The sequence below is a fragment of the Diadema antillarum genome, unplaced genomic scaffold, assembly GCF_040938485.1.
Source record: "Diadema antillarum isolate AM-2024a unplaced genomic scaffold, OU_Dant_1.0 seq00001236_RagTag, whole genome shotgun sequence".
NCBI lineage: Eukaryota > Metazoa > Echinodermata > Echinoidea > Diadematoida > Diadematidae > Diadema > Diadema antillarum.
Genome location: NW_027272023.1, coordinates 647,058 through 663,141, shown reverse-complemented (window position 1 = coordinate 663,141; position 16,084 = coordinate 647,058). Strand labels below are relative to the sequence as shown.

The 16,084-nt window shown below is 38.1% G+C and overlaps 1 protein-coding gene across 1 annotated transcript; it reads left to right on the top strand.

Moving 5' to 3' along the window:
- The first annotated feature begins 1,774 nt into the window (after window positions 1–1,774).
- On the top strand, window positions 1,775–4,498 carry LOC139745147 (CD180 antigen-like). The gene has a single exon (XM_071655562.1). The coding sequence runs from the start codon at window positions 1,801–1,803 to the stop codon at window positions 4,426–4,428; it is 2,628 nt and encodes an 875-aa protein (XP_071511663.1). The 5' UTR covers window positions 1,775–1,800; the 3' UTR covers window positions 4,429–4,498.
- The last annotated feature ends 11,586 nt before the right edge of the window (window positions 4,499–16,084 follow it).

The following is a 16,084-nucleotide window of genomic DNA, read 5'->3' as shown; positions in this document are numbered from 1 at the left end:
CACACACTCAGGAAAAGTGTGAACTGAGAAAAGAGGCTCTGAAGTACAATGTCTATTCAAGTGCTTAATCTTTACCAAGCAGCGCTGGCTGTGCGATGAATGGGACAAAAAAAAATAGGATGTAAACCACCGGAGTAACAACAATGAAGGAATTATCAGTTTACATTGAAATTGATCATGTCTTATTCACACATTCTGTCCTTAATTAATGCCAACTTTCAAAGTAGTAGCATTATCCCTTCAAAAGTTATAGGACTTGAAAGTGAAGAGTGTGTACAAGGTTTTTAAGAAATGAAAACGGGACTCTAAATACACACTTAATCACACTATTCTGCCAAATAATGTTCCAGAAAAACGGCTAAAAAGCACACTTTCTTGCCCTTTTTATGATCCGAAATTTTAGCATAATGTAGAAGAAGACTTGCTCTTTCAGAAAATATGAAAAAGTCAACATCGACTCTTTTCACCTATATTCAGTCCTCACACAAAATCAGTGTGTGCGACTTTTTGTTCGTTTTGTGGTGCACGGTCACAATTACTTTTGAATGGATAATGCTTCTGCTTTGAAAGTTAACGTTAATCATGGACAGAATGTGCTAACAGAGCATGCTCGATTTCAGCTTAATTTGATAATCCCTTCACTGTTGTTGCTCCGGTGGTTTACATCCTGTGTTTTGTCCCCTCCATCACACAACTACTAGCTAGGTAAAGATTAAACACTTGAATAGACCCTGTCCTTCAGAGCCTCTTTTCTCAGTTCACACTTTTCAGGAGTGTGTGCATTCTTTCCAGTACACTGTATGTAGATAGGTTTGGGGAGTGCATTCAAGTTGAGTTATACATGTACAGCATTTTAAAGCTAAGAGTCTGCTCTGTCAGAATCTGCCCTTATCTGGCGAATATTTGTTCGCTTTGTGATGCTAGGTCACATTTGCGAATCACTGCAATTTTTGCCTTATTTGTAAACTGAGTGTATTTCACCCTGTTGGCTGCTATTTTCAGTAAATTAACTTCATCAATTCAACTCCATTTAATTTAGTTCAACAAGGGAAATGCCCGGTGGTTAGCACACAAAATATGAAGAGAAACGATTAGAGCAAGAAGACCTCTCTCCACGTGCAATATTGTAGATTCGGGCTAATATATACAGCAGTTGAGGAAGTGATGTTTACGTAAAGATGTGTGTGTGTGTGTGTGTGTGTGTGTGTGTGTGTGTCTGTCTGTGCCTGTGTGTACATTTATGAGTATTATCTGTCATGTCAAGAAATATTCATTTTCGCATATACACACCCGTTATAACATAGATATCGTTAGAAATACACTGCTTGTGTAGGGCTAGCAAACGGCTATGTATATTCAGTATGATCTTGATGTTTTGCTTAATGACAAGTTGGTGTTTGTGCTTTCAATGCGGCCCAATGTTGTTGTTATAGAGTTATCCTGGTTTCTTTCCCCCATATATTTCGCATACCACATTTTCTATAATGATGAAGCTCTTGAATAGACCTTATAAAGTATTTCAGAGTTACTTATTTAGTAAACACTTGTATGTGCTTTCTTTCGTTGAATTAAGATTTACATAATTTGAAAGCTTTTTATCAGTTCTTTCATAATCTTTCATAATCTACCTTAAATTTCCAATCCATATCTGTGTGTTTTGTGTGGTTGTTGTTGTTGTTGATTTTGTGTTGCAGCGTCAAATATTGAAAAACAAACAATGTTTTCGCAGGGATGTTATGATAATACAGCTCACTTTCATCCTTTTCTCTCTGTATCAGTGTAGGGTACAGGAGCAGAAGAATGCAAGTGAAGGAGAAGACGCGACTCGCCGGATTAATTCTAATGCACGTCATCATCTTAACTGTAGTGAAGACGATCTACGCAGCAGATCGATCCATGAACTGTGAAATCAATCGGGACTCTCGGAGTGCGACCTGCTTTGACATGGGGCTGTCATCGGTGCCAGACTATCTGCCTGACAACACCGAGTGTCTTTATTTGGGTAAAAACAAAATTTACGCCTTGCACAATACATCATTCTTTGTCTACAAGCAATTACATGTGCTGGTCATTAACAGAAACAACATTTCGTTTATAGAGAGCGGCACGTTCTTGATGCTGTCATTTCTGCACCTTCTGAATCTATCGGACAACCCATTTCTTCCGGTGCTTCGAGGGGACATGTTTGTTAGCATTGACCTGAGAACTGTACATCTGGAGAGAACTGACCTTGCACATGTCTCTGATGATCTTTTTAGGGCGATTGTCCCAAACGCCGATCTTTATCTAGGCAGGAACGTACTGCAGAAAGTCAACTGGAAGGATTGCCACAACGTATCATTTGAATTAATGTCACTTGCCCACAACAAGTTATCAGATCTGTCAAAACATTCTTTTGTGATGGACTGCACCGTAGGTTTTCTTGATCTGTCCTACAACCCAATACTCCTTGTCAGCCCAGCTACTATTTCGTCCCTCAAAGTCAAAGCCCTTGGTATGAACGGTATACTACTATCAGAAAAAGAACTTCATCATCTCTTCGAGGGTGTAGGGTCGTCATCAACGATAAAATTTCTAGGTATCAGAAACATAGGCCTTACCTCCTTACGACCTGGACTGTTCAGTGTATTACAAGGAAAACAACTTGACTGGTTAGACCTTGGCTCCAATGAACTGAAGCAACTCATTCCAAGAGGGTTCGAAAATTTGACCGACGTATCTGAACTGGTTCTCGACTCCAACCGTCTGGAAGTGATTGAACCTAGCTATTTTTCTGGTATGTCCTCGCTGCGAGTGCTGAACCTAGAATCCAACAACATATCTGTCATAAACGTGGACAATTCTTTTTGGAATGCAAATCTCATCACATCACTTTTTCTCCAGAATAATAGTTTTGAGCGAATAGGGACTCACGCTTTCAACGGTCTGAAGAATCTGAAGGATTTGGATTTATCTCAAAACAATTTTAACAAACAAGCAAGCGTTTCGTTTTCGGATCTAGAATCGCTAAATAGTCTTACATTGATCGCCTGCACCTTCACAACTACACTTCAGATAAATGCGCACACGTTGGAAGTCTTAGACCTTCGCGGAGCCAAATTAATCCCCCGAGGTATGATTTCGCCCGGAACATTTCAAAGAAACGCCCCTATTCTCCAGGAAATCAAACTTGGCGATACTAGAATATCCGCTGTTGATCTTTGGGATAAAGTTAAACGCATATCCTCCTTTGAAGGCTTGTTTGAATTGCGTGTATTGGACCTTTCCTTCAACGACATGTCCGTTATATCCGACGTTTTCTTCAAAAACCTGACCAGTTTGAGAGAGTTATACCTACAAAACTGCGACTTATCTATAAGACCTCCGCTGGTAGACGGACTTTTCAATCTGCAAATTCTGAGTCTAAGTGACAATCGTTTACATTTTATTCCCCACAATTTTCTAGATGATACAATTCAACTGCGCGAACTATTATTAGCTGGTAATGATCTAGTTTACTTGCATGACGATATGTTTCTAAACGTTGTGAACCTAACTCGATTAGAGCTTACATCCAACAGTCTCGTCTCGATACATTTCACAACCTTTGAGCCTATACTCCAAACTTTGTTGATACTTAGTTTGTCAGAAAATCCATGGATTTGCAATTGTTCTCTGAAATGGGTACCCAAGTGGGTTGCAGGAAAGGCTATTGATCTTGAAAATCGTGCCGGTACCAAATGTTCTTTCGACGGTTCGTTCAAGTCTGCTGCAGGAAAACTTTTATGGGATTTTGATCCAGTTACAGAATGTGGTCCACAGTTTGTGCTCTACTTTTCAGTGGCAGCCAGCGCTGTGTGTACGACACTAGCCCTTATCCTGATCTACCATAATCGCTGGAAAATCAGGTACGTGCTCTTTCTGTGCAAGATCCACTTTATTGGTTACCGGGAAATCATTCCCCAGCAGCAACGGGAACATTTCCAGTACGATATGTATGTTGTCACCCACGATGAAGACGAGGTGTGGACTGATGAGGTCTTCCGACGCGGTCTGGAAGAGAATCTTCCTGAATACGACCGACTTGCCATTGGCGATGAAGCGCTAAGGCTTGGGATGTACTACCTGGATTCTGTCAGCCTACTTGTGGAAAATAGCTTCAAGGTGATTTTTCTCATCAGAGCCGATGCTCTCAAGAATCATATGTTCTTTCTCAAATTCCGACTCGCCTTGGATCATGTTAATGAGGTCCAGATGGAAAAGATGGTGCTTGTGTTTCTGGAAGACATCCCGGATGCCAACCTGCCATTCCTGGTCCGTCTATTCCTCAGTGATAATCGGGCATACCTCATATGGCCGCGAGACCCTGAAGGGCAGGCCTACTTCTGGGAGCAGCTGGCAAAATACATGACAGTCAACAGATATTGTAACCCACTTGTTCCCCCATAGTGACTGAATGTAATGCCACACCATTTTATTTGATCTGACATTGGAACCACAATATCTTGCAGCTGCAAGATCTATCAGAGATGATGATCCGCCACTGTTTAAGGATTATGCTTAGGGATCACATATTATCTGTTCGTTGTTGCTGTATCATTCATGGAGAAGTGATATGAGCATGGATATGGATACAAGTTTATTCTATCCCACGGGATGTACTGTATTTCAGACGTCCGTCAGATCCTTGTATAACGCCATTGCCCACGACAAGTTAATCATGGCAGGACCTTGTTGAAAACTGGAGTGCTATAGGTGTTGAAATTTACCTAGGCATGCATGTAATCTATTATGCTATGATTGAATGACGTTGTATGACAAGTTCACTTGTACAGTTCCACCTCCTGCAATGATGCTTATGATTATCAGTTCAAAATACAATTGAAGTGAAGCGCAAGGATTAAACAGTGGTTCACTGAATCTGCAACACGCTTGTTGTCTGCCCCTTAATCCCTGACTGCACTCGAATTAATAGAACTCACACTGGCTGAGCTGTGAATTTTCTTCAATTTGTCACCCTTTGGAAATACAATTTATAAGATCATTTCTGAGCTTGGGACGGTATTATTTTGTTCCACATTCACTGTATAACTATAGGGGTAGCCTGGTGGTAGTGTCGCTGCCCAGAAAGTAGTAGATGACAGGTTCGAGTCCCGTGATTCCTATATTTTGTCCGACATGTTTGTTAGATTACAGCTCACCAGTTGTTTTTGTTCAAGTTCCGTTTGCACATTTGCAGCGGAAGAAAAAACAATGAAGACAATTCACGCTTCAATCTTCGCCGCTTTTATTGATATTCTGTTGCTATCACATTGACTGTTTTCGATACGTTGCACATGCAATCACCTTCGCATTAGTCGATATTTGTCGGGACAGAGGAACCCGATCACATCTAGGTAGGCAGTGCCCAACTTCTGCATGTGCACATAAACAAGACATGAGATGCTCTAAATTGCGACTTTTGATCTTACGTGTTAGTACGTATCGATCACTCTTTAGCAGCACATTATATATGACCGCTCCTGAGTAACACGTAACTTCATGAGCTCTCCAAACAGTAGGCCCTATGGGTATCACCCTTTCGCTTTTGAATACTTCCTTCTTATTGAACAATTATCAAAGAGATAGCTTGTCAGTAAAGGCAAAGTAGGATGTTTAAAGTGTGCTTTGAAGACCAAAACAGTCTCCTCGACCTCCCAAAGTAGCAATGTTAGGTTGAAGCACCTGAGCAGACAGAACTTGACCCGCCAACCCAACTGAACGTGGTGCCCTCTTGAAGGCAACGCCAACACAGCACCTGTGCCTGACATTCTAGCCATTGTCGAGTACATATAAAGTTGAGGTCCCGAATGAAATGTTTGTTCGCTATGCTGGGGATATTGCAAAGAATTTCAACTTATTGATCACAAGACCCGTGGAATCTCTGCTTGAAAGCATACAACTGGTACGTGAAATCAAAGCTCGGGGCAGCGTTTGGATTTGAGAGCACGAGTGTTACGGACATGGAAAAGAAAACACCTACAGAAGGAACGAAAGACCTTGAGTAGGAGATGAAGGATGTTTCGTACAAAGTATATCTCGGCCGTTAACCAATGTGGCAGTTCTCTAGCCGCAACTTCATCCGCATCGTAGTAATACAAAAATGCAACGAAGATGACTACGTCTCCCTATTGCTTCGAAGACATTATGAAGCTAATCATGACGGAAAGCCGCCACTGAGATAACCCCAGGCACATATAATCTATGAACCTTCAATAAGAGTTGCAAGCCCTTCTAATGAAGAACCAGCGGGAAAAAAGATAGCAGAGGACCCTTTGGGGCCTTGTAAGTACTGCACACTTAGATATTCATTGCTCGCTAATTCATCCATGCCGTCAAAAGCGTAAAAAAAATAAGTATATTATCTAACATACGTTCCTGCTTTGATTCAGTCTTGTTTGTCGACAGCAGGCCTGCATAAAAAGAGGACGGCGTTTTGAGAAATCTACATGCGCAGTAACTATACACAGCCCTGTCGCTGTACACAAGTGTAAGTCGCGACAGGGCTGTACCGTGTAGACACTACGTAATCTTATAATTCCGGGGCGCCGACTCTTTTCTGCACTATATTTGTTACTACGACTACATAAGATGAAAACTTTATCTATTTAGCTACCGTTTTCAGCTATTGATATTGACATACTGTACATATGTTACAACTTACAAAAAAAGACACCTTTTTGTAATCCTGTACGCCGCAGAAATTGCAGAAATTGCAAAAATGATTCGAAATGTCGGCGCAGCACTGGGCAAAGGGGGCGCTGTCGACCGCGCGGACATGCAAACTCTAGCAGCGCAATTTGCATCTTTCGAAGCTGGAAAAGATTTATTTTGAATCGATCAGCGATGATCACAGCATTCCTGATTTAGATTGGACTTTTTGCTCAGTGTATGTTGCGTGAGGGCTCACTATGGACTGGAATACAATGCTCATAGTCCAAGCATCTAAATTCAAGTGAGTGATTCGTAAAATTTGTGATAAGAATGTAGAAATTTCAACAGTTTTGTTGTCTGGCAATGTTTGAGGGGTTTAGTAGATTATGTGTATGGGGTTTAGTAAATATGTGTATTACACACCGTCAGGCTAGCACGGCTTCTGGTCGGGCTACATGCGCAGTAGATAGTGACTGTATTGGATCAAGAAAAGTGCATGCACAACAGTTTGGAAATAATTGTTCAGGTAGTTTCATTATTGCAAAATGCAACCCATTTGTCGCACATTGCGTCAGAGTTAACATGGACAGTAACAGTAGACGATATGCATGTCTTACAATTCAGCAACTTTACACATGTAGCCTCAAGTACCCACTTCAGTAATCACTGATTTTCTGACCCCATGTTTTTTATGCTTTCAGGTTTGCAGCTGATTGAGAAATTGTCATACATGTACGTAAATAATTTCAAATGAAAAGGATAAACTAAACAATTAGTTGCAAAAATTTGCAATGGAAGAATCTCATGTTCCCCATACTTGGTGTTTGTTTTAAGGTTATTGAGTCTGAATAGGCACTGCTGCGAAGTGAAGGAAGCAGTACAGATTATTATTATTATTATTATTATTTTGTCAGCGACGATGCAAAATTACCCAATCGGCATTGCCAAAATGTGTACATGTACTCACTAAGATGCACATTTTCAAGAAAGAAAGACCTCCGTTCATTGTCAATAATATTAGTATACAGGCTTAAGTCCATGATATGAATGACTCACAGGACCTGTACAGGAGTAACGTCAAGGTATGCCTTTCGCAGGTGAATGACGAGCCCGTATTGGAGTTCCCAACACCTTATAGTTATCATACTAATTGCAGATGAAATTCCTTATATGTGCGTACGATAATGTTATGAAAAATCAGCGATTCATATTAATCACTGAAACAGCCACATTGATTATTTCCCGATTCATGTTGCTTTCTGTCTATGACGCTCTTTCCCACTTACCTCCTTTTGTCATTGCTATCACTGTACCTCCTCGTATCCTTCTTCTTGAACGTTGTAATATACTTCTCATATCAAACACTTCTGTGCACAATAAATGTGAAATCCAATACGATTTACTTTTAATTGTTTAAATTGCTTCATGAAAAATTGATGTGTGTGATAATTTGTCTTTTGATTAGGCTCAGTCAGTAGACATTCGACTCCTGTACTCAGTTGTTGTCAAGTTGAATTTGCTCGTAAAAATAATGTATGAAATACTTCTTCAATCAAGTCAACATCACTTATCTGAAACGAAATGTATGTCATCATTCCTCACTTGTTTGCATTCTATAAGCTCGTTGCTCATGTAATGATAAAATTATGGGTAGATAACGTGAAGATATTACTGAACATGGTTGATATTCTAAACTAAGTTTAATCATGAAACATATACTTTATACCTCATGATTTTTCGGATTTTTCTTTTTCAGAAAATGTTAACTTTCTGCTTTACTGTTTATCAATGTTTCAAAAGGTTTGCGCACAGTCCTCATTTACTGAGATAGATATGCAAACAGTAAAAATTACACTGAAGCAGTTTACAAACCTCCCAGCAGTAATAAAGGGAGATTTGTTATTGTCTTTTGTATGTACAGAATATGACAAAGTTTATGCATTTGATGACTTCAAACATGATGATTATAGACTCATCATCATTTATAGATCAAATATGTGTTCAATTAACAAATAATTTTATGCCTTTAAACATCTAATCTACCAACCACCCAAAATAACACAGCAAAACTCTATATTACTCTTTTTGATAACAGGATCACCATCATGCACCACACTCGTTCCTTTTCGAATATTCTTTATTATGTTTCAACCCTAACCTACTCTCGTAGCATATTTTTGAAACGAAGCAATACAGCAAGTCGTCAAAGACTTAAAAAATCTCATTTGATTCGTGAAGTTTAATATTCACCTCTAAGAAAATACTGCAAAGGTGATATACACCCAGCACACATACAAAAAAAAAAAGAAAAAGAAAAGAAGAAGAAGAACCTACACACCTTTTGAGTTCCTATTTTTCATAGAAGACTTTGATTAGTTTCGATGTATTAGAATCATACCACATTAAAGGTAATTTGGTTGGTTACCAAACCAGTTGGTTAATACAAAGGGAAACTCCTGCTTACCAAGCAGCAAACCACCTTCAGGCTATTGCTGGCTGCAGGGATGCAGATACACGAATCATGAAAATTTAAATGTTCTAGACTCTAATATTTCGACATGGTGAGTGTATCTATGTATTAATGTGTTTGTGTTCGATCCATGCATGATCATGAAATAAAGAACCTGAGACATTTGACGCAATATCATAAAAATGGTTAAAACTGAAAAAAAACTGTGGTATGGTGTAACCTGTGTAGACTGCACCGTGGAATGAACCCTACCTTGTCATCTCTTTGCTGGTCTCGGTACCATTTTTATTTGAAGTTGATAGATGTCGAGAAAGTTTAAGGTAACAAATCAAATGTGAATTTGAAATATCCTGTAAGAATATTCGGACTAGTGATGTAGGGGCTGTAAAGATGTATGTGATACATGGTTCGGACTAGGGGTGTATTGACGAATGATTTGGCCAGAGACGTGTTTGAGTAGATAATGACCTGTGTAGACCAACCATCTTTGCATAAACTTTGAATATATTAACAAGTCTGTCTGCGCAGCGTAACCTCCGCAATTTTGACGTAATTTAGCAGGACACCTGATATGCTATAACATGATTATAATTTGATCCAAGTTAAAAAAACGGAATTGAAGAAATGAAATTGATTTGAATAAAATATGAATACAACTTACACGCTTCTGCGTGGTGTAAATGAATGTCAAATTCAGAATTTGCACGTTTTACTGTACTGTTTTATGGCAAAATTAAACTTAAGAAATATTCAAAAGATTTGGAAACGACATTTACTGTGTATTGTATGCTGTAAAAATGATTTGTTTAACGTGAGTACTTGTATCTGTACGGAATAAATGTAACTTAAGAATAATGATAAATGTGACCTGTAATGTTAACAATATGTAAGAAGTGGATAACTTCAGTTGTAAATTAGTAAACCATTTTTCCATCTTAGATGGAATTATATTGTACAGAACGTCACTTTAAAAACCGTAAATAAAACCTGATGTATATAAACAATCTTAGCGTCTTCTGCGTTTATCCTAAATGGAATTTAATTGAACTGAATGTTTTATTGTCCACAATACGATTTTGGTTATGTGTCTTCCACCAGCGTTACATACATGAGATACAGAGAGAGAGAGAGATAGAGAGAGAATCAAAGGTATATATTGTACCACCCTATGCTTGCCATGTTTGCAGAAAGCATTAAGCTTTACTATGATAATACAATGCTCAGACTTCAAAACGCTTCTTGATTCCTGAATCAATGTTGATCCTTTCCGGATTGGTGCACGGCTTTCATGATGTAAGAAGAATATGTTTACTGAGACTTAATAATAAGATCCCATGAAATGCTTCATTTACTGTGAGAGGGGAAAGTTTTGAGCATTTCCAGAAACTAGCTTAGAAATAAAGCACGTGCATAATGTTTGCCTGCTATAATAATTTATAGAAGACAGTGCCAGTCCTCGTAATTAATGCCCCGAATTAAATGCGCGCGAAATTCATCTTTCTCGCCAAGGCGTGAAAAAGTACCACTTTTACCGTACATTTACATTTATTTCAATTTTTTATTGCATACGGTTGACTCATAAGTCCATTTGCATTAAAGCTTAATATGAGACAAGTCCATCAAATTAGCATGGTGTCATTTTCAACAGCTTAAGATGAACCCATACATAGTTTCGCTGTTGTTGTTGTTTTTTTTTGGGGGGGGGGGAGGGCATTGAGAGTCCAGTGAAATGACGACAGAACAAACAAACATGATTATTTACAGTCTCACACCCTGTTGCGCGACATAACTGCCATTTTTTATTTTCCCTTGAATAAGTCATCGATGTAACACCCTGTACAAATACCTGTTGTTGACACAGATGGCGCTGTTCATTATCTACAATCTCGCGCTTGATACCGTGACGAAAGTCCCCCCCCCCTCCCATGTATGCTATCACCATGTCAGTAATGCCACATCCTGTACAAATGTATACTTATAGTAAGTTGGTACGTTGTATAAAGTTTGTGCCTGTTCATCCTGTCATACTTTCCTTAACCGCCTTAAACATTAATATATATATATATATATATATATATATATATATTATGTATGTATATGTAATTATAGTGACACTGCATCACAAAACCAACAAAAAGTCGCCAGTAAAAAGGTTTTTTAGTTAAAAGCAGATTCTGAAATAAAAACCCAAATTTTACGTTTTAAAATCATGTATCACTCAAGTCAAGTGGACTCTTTTAACCTATTATATTGGAAAGAAAGCACACACTCTACAAAGTGTGAACTGAGAAAACAGGCTCTGAAGTACAGGGTTTATTCAAGCGCTTAATTCTAACCAATCCATAGCTGTGCGATACATGTAATAAAAACAGGACGTGATCCACCGGAGCAACAACCACAAAGCGATTATTAAATCAAACTGAAATTGAGCATGCTTCATTAACACATTCTGTAGATGATTAATGCCAATTTTTTAATGCAGTAGCATTATTCTTTCCAAAGTTATTGGAATTGAAAGTGAAGAGTATGGACAGGGTTTTCAGAAATTAAAAGAGGCCTTTATGAGAAACACCCATGACACTATACCAACAAAGAAGTGTTCGAGAAAAACTGCTAAAAAACAAGCAAATTCCTGTTCGTTTTATGACCCAAAACTTAAGCATAATGTCGAAGAAGACTTGCTCTTTCAGAAAATATGAAACACTCAAGATTGGCTGTGTTGACCCATTCCACCAGTCAGTCCCAAAACAATATAAATGCGTGCAACTTTTCGTTGCTTTTGTAATGCACGGTCAAAATAGGACGTAGCTGTTTTTCGCATCAATAGAAACGAAACTGAAGCCTATAATTGCTTGACCGGCAGTGCTTAAAGGGACTGTAGAGTGCTGGTTGATGTGGGGATTCAGGTTTATAATATTCCTAAGTGAGTAAATGAGAAACATCTTATGAAATATGAAAGAGCACGTAGTATTAAGAAGGATTCAACGTTTATTTAATGAAAATAGGTTTCCAAATGGCTGAGATATCCAAAAAAAGTGATAATGACAAAAGGCGACAGGCCACGCCTTTTATTATGATCTCATTGTTTAACCTTGTTTTTGGATGTCTCATCCATTTCAAAACCGATTTTCATGAAATAAATTTTGATTCCCCTTACAATTGCATGCTCTTTGACATCTCATAGAGTGGTTTCTGAATATCTTGCAAAACATTGACGCTTAATCCTCACCTCAACCAGAACTTTACAGTCCCTTTAAGTCTTGTTCGACGTGGACATGAGTGGTGCTCATGATGTGTGCATTCGTAACGTTATGTACACGAGCACGACTGGATTATTGGATCTGGCATATACATCGGGATCGCAGTGACGAAATCACGTCTTGACTAAAAGTGCCCTAGTAGGATGAATGTCTATGAAATATGATCTTACATGTCTAAGAGCAGCATGCCTTGTGATATCATAAAATACATGTTAATCATACATTGTGCGATGATTGATTTGTTTTGTCGAGGCAAGCTATAGGGCTCCACGGCAGTATAACTGTCCGATGTACCCTTGTGTTGATATCCCGGAAATGATCAGATGCCATCTAACGTACTCTTTTCTATATGCATTATATACATGTATGATTTACCTATACAGAACACAGAATGCCTCTGGATAAAACTAGAAAGCACAAAAGTATGTTATCATAGATACATTTGTACTATACAAGTGGAAATGTTGCTGAGTTTTGTAATGATTTAAATGATGATTTACACGAAATGGACTTGGATAAAAAAAAAAATGCATTTTTTCGGAAATTTCAATACATTATGTGTCAATGTTTCACTTTCGCATGCAAGATGACAGCCCATGAAGGTCTAGCAATGCAACACTGTCGTTGCGAGCGGGGCACTGGAACGCCTCAACCAATTTGTGTCCTCCAAGTTCTTCCACGGATAAAAATCATTATCAGAGCAGCTGAAACATGTGGAATCAAAGCCATTTTAGATAAACCTCACAGTAAGAAAGGGCTACTCAAGACGAACATATCTGCTGCACTTGTATTCATTCAATGCGTTTAGCCCCGCTGATACACGTACTTTTTCCTGATTTGCTTTCGTGGATCTGTTTTTTGACATTTTACTTCCGTTTTATTTTCATTGAGTCCACTCTAGTGTGACGGTTTACTTGTCGCTTGTCGGCAAATCCTGTCATTTACTTCTTTAAACAGTCGAAAGTGCCATGTGCAGTTGTGGATGTAAAGGTAGTTATTTTTTTTTTTTCTCCACTTACATCATTATTACACATCTACTTCAAAAGGTGTTGTGCTTCTATTTCCTTCATCGAAGACATCTTAATAGTATACTCATCAGTGGTGATTCATAATAGAAACACATCGCTCTGTTCAACTTCAATTTGATTAATTGCGTCGATTTACAACTCCTAGTGTTTAAGAGGCTGAAGTTTAATGGTATAGTAGTCCTTTGCTCGGACTTCTTTCGGCAATCAATTAACCAAGACATATTGAAGCGTTTTTAGTGTGCCTGCTTTACTCTGACGCTGATTGCGCATAATCTGTACTTTTCTTTCGTCGTACTCTTTATAACACTGAAAATAGTCTGTTATGTGTGTCGTTGTATAGGAATCTTAATAACTCCGGCTACGATTGATACCCTCCACTAATTGGCTAATTTCTCTTTTTTAGTGGGTCACTGGGATTATTGTGGTTTGTAATGAAAGTGCGTGCGGTGCATGCTGGTACGGATCAATTATCGGTCACGATATCACAAGTAATTCTTCATTAAAGGATTGTGTACAGACTTGACTCAAAGGCTTTCTCGCCTGAAGTTCTAACGATCGCCTGATTTCCACTAATTGTCTACGGCCTCTCGGAGTTCCTTTGAACACGTTCTTAGAATCTGACACAGGTAAGATAAACTTTCTTTGCATTACAAAGCAATAGCCTACTGTGTGCTTCAAGGCTTTTTTAGAAATAATTTTGCCCCCGACACAATCTTCAAGGATGTTGAAATTTAGCGATTACCAAAGCTCAAACGTTAGACATTATCAAACTATAAATCAAAGAGTAAACTGGCAACACTCTCGGGCCCGTAACTATAGGATATTAAGGAAGGGGGGGGGGCGGTTGTTCAGAATTTTAAAAAAATGGACCAGTTTTGGGTTCAATCAGCTGAAAAGCAAAAAAAAAAAAAAAAAAAAAAAAAAAAAGCTCTCCCGTGCATTTTTTCGTTTCTCGTGCCACTTTACGGTTTCATCGACTAACAAGTCAAAAAAAAAAATAGGAGCTGAAATTAGGGAGGACGAGATTACCGGATTAGTGCCCCCTTCAAGCTATTGTTGATATTACTTTGATGTGACCTAGCGTCAAGAGGCAATATGTAATCGACCTAGACCATCTTGAACATTTGCGACATCACCTGCTGCGACTTGAGATGAAAAGCAAGAACGGCGGGTGGTGCGCCTTGGAACATCAGCTCTTCAATACTAACGGAAAACCTATGCAGATTATTATTTTTTTCAATCAGTTTACAATTTGTTGATGAATAACTATAAACTGGATTGGAGCGGGCTTATCATTTCCAAAAGTTGAAAAGAGTTAGTTACCGGGTGTTGAAATAAGGAATTGTCACAAGGTCGGCGAAGAAATGGATACTAAATCATCCTGATCGCTATTGATTTGTAAAGCCAAATTTGTACTTACATTTTCTAAATAGCAGTTAATCAACAACAATTCTTCTAGGTCTTTGATACATTTTTGTTCATTAAACCAACAGGTATGATTAACTTATTTCTACGGGTAAGATATTGAAAAAAAAATGCTAAAGAGGGTATAAATAGTTAAATTACTTTCAACCTTTTGTGAACAACACTGTTCACATGATAACGGAAGAAAAGGTATTTTTTTTTTTATTTCGAATTATATCAAACGGTTTACGTAATGCTGTCTATGTATATTTGATTTCTTGCATTTATGGAACAGATCACACCCTTTGTAATTCAATGATTCTTAATTCTATTTATGTTTGCAATTAAAGTTTAACCTTTCGGATGTTCTCAAAATAATAATGATAACAAAAATAATGATATTACTACTACTAATGATAATGATAAAACTTGCGCATAAACAAAAACATTTGCTCACAACGCTGTCTTCTAACAAAATAGTTCACCATACATGAAACAAATCTAATATTAACTACTCAATATATTAGCTTCCCTTGTAACCACATTTTATAATAGCAAACATGGGAAGATGGTCGGGGATGTCATAATAATGCGACCATCTTTACAAAACCAGCAAAAAGTCACACATCCTGAATTTATGCGATGACTCAAGATAGTTGAAGTAGGTCGAGCTAATCCATCTTTGTATTCTCCTACATCATTCTAAAGCTGAGGACCGTAAAGCAAATAGGAAACTATTTTTAGGTTTTTTTTTTTTGGAACAATATTTGTTCTGAAATCTGATATGTTTGGATTAGAGGCCCCTTTTCATTGGTAAAAGCCCTTTAAACACCCCATACTTTTAACGCATAACTATTGAAACAATATTTAGAATGGTACCCCTTTGAATGATGGCAGGGGATATATTCATAAAATAATCTGCACATGGCATTCATTATATGGTGTGCATTTTTAATAGTCCCTTTATTGTGGTTGTGACAGAGTTTAACATCCTGTCTTTTGTCCAATTCTTTGAATAGCTCACATCTTGGAGAGCTCTAGTGTAGGCGATTTAAATCCAAAAGACTCTTCTCTCAGTAAACAGTCTTCCAGGGTGTGTACAATCTTGTCATTATTCAGAAAGATCAGGAGAGTCAATTTGTATTGCGTTAGACTACATCATTTTAAATTTAGAATCTGCACGCTCTTTCAGAATCCAACAATTCACATCTTTTGGGTGGTTTTATGAGACAACGTTGCATTATGTGATA